Source organism: Bos indicus, chromosome 22, assembly GCF_029378745.1.
Source record: "Bos indicus isolate NIAB-ARS_2022 breed Sahiwal x Tharparkar chromosome 22, NIAB-ARS_B.indTharparkar_mat_pri_1.0, whole genome shotgun sequence".
In the NCBI taxonomy this organism is placed as follows: domain Eukaryota; kingdom Metazoa; phylum Chordata; class Mammalia; order Artiodactyla; family Bovidae; genus Bos; species Bos indicus.
Genome location: NC_091781.1, coordinates 52,831,607 through 52,840,201, shown reverse-complemented (window position 1 = coordinate 52,840,201; position 8,595 = coordinate 52,831,607). Strand labels below are relative to the sequence as shown.

At 47.6% G+C, this 8,595-nt stretch overlaps 1 protein-coding gene across 1 annotated transcript in view; it reads right to left on the bottom strand.

Annotated features, from left to right (window-relative positions):
* Window positions 1-8,595, bottom strand: part of LRRC2 (leucine rich repeat containing 2) — a 39,103-nt gene that overhangs the window by 18,395 nt on the left and 12,113 nt on the right. Inside the window, exon 3 of the mRNA XM_019984483.2 lies at window positions 5,189-5,396. Coding sequence (XP_019840042.2) covers window positions 5,189-5,396 — 208 coding nt within the window. The remainder of the gene's footprint in view (window positions 1-5,188; window positions 5,397-8,595) is intronic.

Genomic DNA, 8,595 nt, shown 5'->3' with positions numbered 1-8,595 from the left:
ATTCTAAAAGTTATTAGGAATTTCAAGATGGAGATGGCAGAGCATTAAATCAAGCCCAGGGCCCTTCCCAGCATAGGGCCTTGAGTGACTGACCCCAGCACCCGGGCCTGGCAAATCCATCTCAGCACCTCCTCATCCTGATCCGAATGCCACCCACACCACACCAGACGGTTTCCTTCTGCAGCTCAGACAAGACAGGAGCTGGGGCATCAGAGAGCTGACCCCAGGTCATAATCACACTCTCTTTCTTGAAGTTTCAATGGTTAAGTGCCTCATAAATAACTTCTCTCATGTTGTTCTTCCAATAACAGAATGCTTGCAAAAGTTACAATGCCTTCTAAAATTATATCCATAACCATTTTTAATAACATGGGAAAAATCTTAAGATAGAACATTAAATAAAAATAAAAGGAATGGGGTGAAGATGGCAGGTTGAACACATACATATACTTTTGCTCCTCTCTATGAAAAAAGACAGTAAAAGAATTCCTTTTTGAAAGCATAAACCTTACAAGAGGGCAAAGAGAAAGAGAAGAGAGGCAGTAGCAACAAGGTCTTGGTAGCTAGAAAGCTGAAAGATGGTAACCCAGCACCCCCTGACCTGCTCAGTCTTAGGCCAGCAGCAGGAACAATAAGACACAACCTGAGCTCCTCAGGGACCTAACAGAAGCAGAAGAGATTAAGAAGAGGTGGCAAGAATACACAGAAGAACTGTATAAAAAAGATCTTCATGACCTGGATAATCACGATGTTGTGATCACTCACCTAGAGCCAGACATCCTGGAATGTGAAGTCAAGTGGGCCTTAGGAAGCATCACTACAAACAAAGCTAGTGGAGGTGATGGAATTCCAGTTGAGCTATTTCAAATCCTGAAAGATGATGCTGTGAAAGTGCTGCACTCAGTATGCCAGAAAATATGGAAAACTCAGCAGTGGCCACAGGACTGGAAAAGGTCAGTTTTCATTCCAATCCCAAAGAAAGGCAATGCCAAAGAATGCTCAAACTACCACACAATTGCACTCATCTCACACGCTAGTAAAGTAATGCTCAAAATTCTCCAAGCCAGGCTTCAGCAATACGTGAACCATGAACTTCCAGATGTTCAAGCTGGTTTTAGAAAAGGCAGAGGAACCAGAGATCAAATTGCAAACATCCGCTGGATCATCAAAAAAGCAAGAGAGTTCCAGAAAAACATCTATTTCTGCTTTATTGACTATGCCAAAGCCTATTGTGTGGATCACAATAAACTGTGGAAAATTTTGAAAGAGATGGGAATACCAGACCACCTGACCTGCCTCTTGAGAAACCTGTATGCAGGTCAGGAAGCAACAGTTAGAACTGGACATGGAACAACAGACTGGTTCCAAATAGGAAAAGGAGTACATCAAGGCTGTATATTGTCACCCTGCTTATTTAACTTCTATGCAGAGTACATCATGACAAACGCTGGGCTGGAGGAAGCACAGGCTGGAATCAAGATTGCCGGCAGAAATATCAATAACCTCAGATACACAGATGATACCACCCTTATGGCAGAAAGTAAAGAGGAACTCAAAAGCCTCTTGATGAAAGTGAAAGAGGAGAGTGAAAAAGTTGGCTTAAAGCTCAACATTCAAAAAACGAAGATCATGGCATCTGGTCCCATCACTTCATGGCAAATAGATGGGGAAACAGTGGAAACAGTGTCAGACTTTATGTTTCTGGGCTCCAAAATCTCTGCAGATGGTGACTGCAGCCATGAAATTAAAAGACGCTTACTCCTTGGAAGGAAAGTTATGACCAACCTAGATAGCATATTCAAAAGCAGAGACATTATTTTGCCAACAAAGGTCCGTCTAGTCAAGGCTATGGTTTTTCCAGTGGTCATGTATGGATGTGAGAGTTGGACTATAAAGTAAGCTGAGCGCCAAAGAATTGATGCTTTTGAACTGTGGTGTTGGAGAAGACTCTTGAGAGTCCCTTGGACTGCAAGGAGATCCAACCAGTCCATCCTAAAGGAAATCAGTCTTGAATATTCATTGGAAGGACTGATGTTGAAGCTGAAACTCCAATATTTTGGCCACCTCATGGGAAGAGTTGACTCATTGGAAAAGACTCTGATCCTGGGAGGGATTGGGGGCAGGAGAAGGGGGCGACAGAGGATGAGATGGCTGGATGGCATCACTGACTCAATGGACGTGAGTCTGAGTGAACTCCGGAAGTTGGTGATGGACAGGGAGGCCTGGCGTGCTGTGGTTCATGGGGACGCAAAGAGTCGGAGACGACTGAGCGACTGAACTGAACTGAACTCATCTTTTCACCAGATGCCCCAGAAAGTTAGAAAGTAGAAGAGCCAGGGATGTGCGGAGGGAGGAAGGCAGAGCAGAAAGAAGGAGGTCAGGTTCGAAGTCTAGGACCAGATCTCTGCCCCTATCCACGTCACAGAGCTACTGTCCCTGTAGGAGACTGAGGCTTATCTACTGGAGGGGTTAACCGGAGTCCTGGATTGGGGACCTTGAGGCACATCTCGGAGGGGAGGCAGAAACCATAGGATGAGTGATGGATGCCAAGACTCCACCCCCAGCCCTCCTCTCTCCAGAGCACAGGCTGCCAGGCCTGTCCCTGCCTGCAGGATGAGAGAGTACTCTCTCCGTGGGCTCTCACCAGCTGCAGACAAACCATAAATATGTACTTCTGAGGCGGAGGTGGAGGGGAGCACACTGGTGATATGGGGGCTCCCTCAAAAAACAAAGCCCCTACCTGAAACACACTTGGACCTTCTAATCAGCTTCTCAGTGCTCCCGACATCCAGCGTCTCCAGAGCTCCCAGGCAGTCCCAAGATGCCAGATGCAAACACCCTAACATGCAAACCCCCTAAAACATGTAAACACCCTAAAAGAAAAAGGAGACCCTGAAAGATGGAAACTGCATCCAAAAAGCTATTGATAATCAAGATAGATAAGAAAGTCCCAAGAGGACTGCCCTGGTGGAGTAAAAGATAAGAATCCGCCTGCCAATGCAGCGGACTCGGATTGGGTCCCTGGTCCAGGAGGATCCCGCATGCCGCAGAGCAGCTAAGCTGGTGCGCCACAACTGCTGAGCCTGTGTTCTAGAGTCTGGGAGCCAAACTACTGAAGCCTGCATGCCTAGAGCCCACGCTACACAAGAGAAGCCACCACAATGAGAAGTCTGCACACCACAACTAAAGAGTAGCCCTCGCAGCAACGAAGATCCAGTGCAACCAAAACCAAATAAATTTAAAAAATGTTAAGCCCCATGAAAACAGGAAAAAAAAACTTTTAAGTTATCTTAAATTTTATAATATATATAAAAGTAGAAAATAAAGCCACATCACAGGATGCATGCATTCACAAAACAGAGAGTTCTTGGAAATTGAAAACTTGACAGACAGTAGAAGTGAAATCTTCTATTGAAGACATGTTGAATAAAATTGGAGAAATCTTCCTGAAAGAACAGGGCCCAGGGCCTGGGTGCTTCTAGCTCACAAAGAATGACTAGCCCCCTAGTACCACCTCCAAATAGGTACCTTCAGTCACAGATCACAGCCCCACAGCCAGCTCTAAGGGACTCCAGACGAGCTCTCCCCACCCAGTCCCCAAAGCCCCAGAAGCTCCTCCACCCTGTCCATCCCATGCTGGCCTCCTGCAGGGACCAGGCCTGCTGCCCAGAGTGATGCTAGAGGCCAGAACTCCCTCGTTGCCACAAGCACTCTAATACTCATGGCAAAAATCCCTTAATGGAGCTTTTCACTCCTTATGTAGAGGCAAGACTGAAACACAAATCTCTCTGGGGAGGGAAAACAGCAACTGAAATTCATACCGATGAATGCTGGAGGCCCCAGAGTCTCTCCCGGGGCGAGTACCAGTGAGGATAGGGTACCAGCTCAGGGAGCAGAGTGGAGGGGACGGGAAGACTGTAAGTAATGAAGACACTGTCCACAGGTTCACCCTGGAGTGTCCAGAGCTGCCTGGCTCTTAACCCTCTTCCTATCCCCTTACCACTCCAGGCACTCACTAAATGCTCTGTAAACTGGTTTCCAAAGGTGCTGTGAGCCGAGAGGACTCAGCAGATTCCCCAGGGGTCTGGGGTCAGGTCTGATGATGGTACATGAGAATGACTTATGAGTGATATTTACTTAGAAATCCAGACAGGCCCTCCTTCTTGCCCCAGAAAAGGCAGCACTGATCTCAGTGATGGGGATGCAGTAGAAAGGCCACTAAAGAGGTTTCAGTCATCATCTCTCCCATTTTTATAGGGATGTGTCGCTAATGGGTCAGTGTCACAGAGTATCTGCTTATTTAACCCTCACAAGGGCCCTCAGAGGGGGTCAAGGCAAGCAGCAGCACCATTTGACAGAGAAGGAGGTGAAATGCACGCAAGTGGAGTAAACTGCCTCAGGTCATGGGGCCAATAAAGGATTACCCCCAAATACTCGGTTTCCCGTCCAAAGGCCTTTCAGCCACAAAACGGTGGCATACAGAGAGACGGAGGGCAGGTTGGGAGAAACCTGTCCCACTGAAGGGAAGAGAGCCTGAGCTCATTCCCCTACCTCATGCATACCCACCCCAGGTGCTGCCTCAACCAGGAACTGTCAGACCACAGGCAGCCTCTCCAAGCCAAGCGGCAACCTGGGCGGAGTGGGAGCAGGAAGGACCCAGGCACACTTGAGGAAAGAAACAGAAGACATTTCTGCCCTGGCCTCAGAATCTCAGAGAAAATCTGACTGCAAAATTCCTTTGCAGCCCTGCACTCCGTGACAAGTCAGCAAAGTCAGAGTTACATGTCAGAGTTAGGCAGATTACATGCTCAGGGTTTTTAAATTTAAAAAAAAAAAAAAAAAAAAGGCAAACAGTTATTTTTTAATGTCAGTGGGGAAAGATGGCAGAATCAGGCATTTTAAAGACTTGCGCCAGCCTGGTCAGCCGCTGGGGTCCCAGTCCCTCACAGAGAGACCCAAGGGGATCCCGCTGCTCTTTTCAGGACTACACGGTCTTTCACGGCAGAAAAGATGCAGGAACTCAGCTTACAGCAGGCAAGGGATCCTCCGCATCCAGAGAAAAACCTCTCTAAAGACAAGAGCGCGCTGGACCAAGGTCAATGCCCTGAGCTCAGCCTAAGCAGCAGACGTCGGCCGCAGCGCGGCACCAGCCTCCACTTGCTGCGGGGACAGGAGCGCGTGGACTCACCTTCCAGTGATCTCCGGAAAGTTCAAACACAAACTCACTGCTCCGTTTGTCTCTTTCCTTGGAAAGCGCGCTCTGAGAGGCGAGAGAGCGCCTTTCGATCCGTTCCAGCAGCCTCACGCTGGTGTCTACGAAGCCGTTCTTGCAGTACTCGGCCTGGGGAATGCCTTTCCTCCTGCACTCGGCCACGAAGTTCCACTCCTCCTTTATCCTAAAACGGGGCGGCAGAGGTCGCGGTCACCTGCCTGGAGAAGTCGGCCAAGCTACCTGCGCGCATGCGCAGTCCTTCTCATCACCTGCAGTTTCCCAGCAGCCAGAGAAGAGCCCTCCCCTCCACTTCCATCCCCTCTCCCCGCCCCTCCTTTCCTGTTTCCTCTGCAGTGGGGGATCTGGGGGTGGGAAGTGGGTAAGAATCTTAAACCTTCAGAGTTGTGAATTTTTAGCAAATCTGACTTAAAAATACAGGAGTTACACAGCTGGAATTTTTACCAAAATTACCTATTCCTTTGATTAATTACAATATCTTTTGATATTATAAGGTGCTAACCCCAATTTTTTTTTAATGCAACTTTTAAAAATGCAGGAATTTGCTGATCTTCCAGGAGCCATCAACCCAGGTGGCGCTAGTGGTAAAGAACCTGCTTTAAGAGACCCCGGTTCAATCCTCGGGTTGGGAAGATCCCCTTGAGAAGGGCATGGGAACCCACTCCAGTATTCTTGCCTGGAGAATCCCACGGAGCCTGGAGGGCTGCAGTCCATAGGGTCGCACAGAGTCAGACATGATTCAAGCGACTTAGCACGCACACAGGAGCATATGGATAGAAATATACAGACAGCCCCAGTTTATAAAATATAACTGTAGAAGGTCTACCACCAGCTACCTTAGGAAACTTCACTCCTACAGATGAACCTGTTATTCATAAACCTCAGTTTCAGTCAGACACTGGAACTGGCCCAGGACTCCTCAGCCTCCCCATTACTCCCAGTACCTTCTCGTTGCTACCTCCCTAAAGTTAAAGTCCCCAGTCGTGTCCGACTCTTTACGACTCCATGGACTATACAGTCCATGGAATTCTCTAGGCCAGAATACTTCTCTAACCTATCACTTTATAGATTTCTTCGTCCTCCAGCTTGGTCATCAGCTCCATGACGATGGACTACATCTCACTGCCCTTCTGATGCCCACACGGTCATTAGAACAGTGTTGGGCACCTGGGGGATCTTTCTCCATTTAGAGATTTGATATCTGCTTGGAGCATTTAATAGGTTAACCTTCTGTGTGATACAAAACAAGGTTTGATGTGGCTGTCCTTCAAATCTATCACACAGAGACACTGTCTCAAAATAAGTAGCCTGCCTTGGATAGGAACTTGGTACAAAAAACATTCAAGAAGACATCTGGGCCCTTCTTAGCCCAACTCAGGGACTTGGTGGCAGGCGGGGTCCTGGGCTTAAAAAGGGGGCTGTTTCAGAAACAGGCTGCAACTGCAGCCCTGGTGTCTACATGACCCAAGGCAACACAAGTGCTGAGCGAACAAACAGATGAAAACCCTGTAGTAGAGGGTCAGTCCTAGCATGGAAACTCTCAAGCGGTACCTGAAGGAGAAATGCACTAGAATCACAGTTGGCTCTGGGGTCTCAGGCAAACCCAGGAGCCAAGGCATCAGGAAGGGCAGGAACAGAGCAAAGAGTCTGGCGTGGGAACATCTCTGAGGCCAGGGCTTTTCCCTGACTACCAAACACTGTCAATTTTAAGGAAAAAAATGGAAGGCTCAAGAAAGCAAGAGACTGGTAGATATTTGGAATGCCAGAGCCCTGGTGGATTTTATCCAATCCTATAGGGGTATGCACCTTTGTCGTTGACTAGGCTAAGCTATGTTACAATTCAGCAGGGATTGAAGTTAACTTGTAGAAAATTGATAGCGATACAGATCATCCTTGTCTGCAGACATTCTTGTGTCTTGGCATTTAATACATCTATATGCTGACAAGGCCCAATTATATCATTCCAGCCAAGACGTCCTCAGTGAATCCAGCCTCCTTGCCTCCCAACAGCTCCCCCTGAATAAGTAAAAGGCATCCCAAAGTTGACAAGTTCCAACCCAAACTCCTATCTCCACCTGCTAAACTTGCTTCTTTCTCCATTTTAGTAAAAAGACTTCCCAGGTGCTCTGACCCCAAACCTCAGGGTCATCTTTGACTCTGTGCTTTCTTTCATCAAGCCCATCAGCAAATAAGGTCATTTTTACCAGAATCTGGCCACTCCTCACCATCTTAACTGCTCCCATCCTGGTCCAAGTCACCAGCGTCCTTAAGCAGGGAACACTCTTGCCTCCCGACAGTCTACATCCATCCAGCATTTTGAGTGGGCCTGTGACAGTGTCCGTCACACCACGTCATGCCTCTGGCCGCATCTCTCACTGGTTTCTGTTTCACCCAATAAAGCAGTTGTCTCACTATGGCCTAAGGCCCTGCAGGTCTGTGCCCTCCCCTTGCCTGTCTGACCTCATCCACTTCTGCTCCCTCCCTTACTTTTTCTGGCCCAGTCACTCTAGCCTCCTGGCTCTTCCCTGAACCACCCAGGCAAACCCCTGCCTGAGGGTGTTTGCATTTACTATTATGGCGGCTTGGAGTTCTTGATCCCATATCTCTGCAGGGCTGGTTCCCCAGGACTATGTGCAAATGTTTCCCCCTTAATCAGACTTTTTCCTCTTCAGAAATCACTTCAGGTATCAGTGGAGTTTCATGCTTTGTCATTACTCTAGGAGAACAGGAGCATTTGAGAAAACCATCTTGCTGATGGCATTGGCTAGCACACTACTACGAAGGTCTTAGTCACAGGGAGCTGAGCTGGAGAATAGCACTGGGTAATCAACTAGCCGGTGCTTTGGGATCTATACATGAAGTCTATAAATAATGTCATGCGTGCTCAGTCATCTCCAACTCTTTGTGACCCCATGGACTGTAGCCTGCCAGACTCTTCTGTCCATGGAGTTTTCCAAGCAAGAATACTGCAGTGGGTTGCCATTTCTGACTCCAGAGGATCTTCCCAACCCAGGGATCAAACCCACATCTCCTGCATTGGCAGGCAGATTCTTTACCACTGCACCAAACAATGTAATAAAACAGATACATTTAAAAATACCAGCACATGGAGAGATAGGAACTTAATACCAGAAGAAAATGCTGAAAAAAGTTAGAAGTGGACTCCTCTGGGAAATACTAGCAGGGGCTTGGGGTGATTTGCTTTTCATTATTAGTTTTTCGTATAATTTAAATATTTTAATATCATCTGATAAAAATGAACTTAAATATTTGCCTGTAGCTCTAGCTCTAATAGCAGTCAGGGATTCAGGCCAGACCCTAGATACAAGATACTGGTTGAACTAACAGAAGAAGCCCTCCAGAAA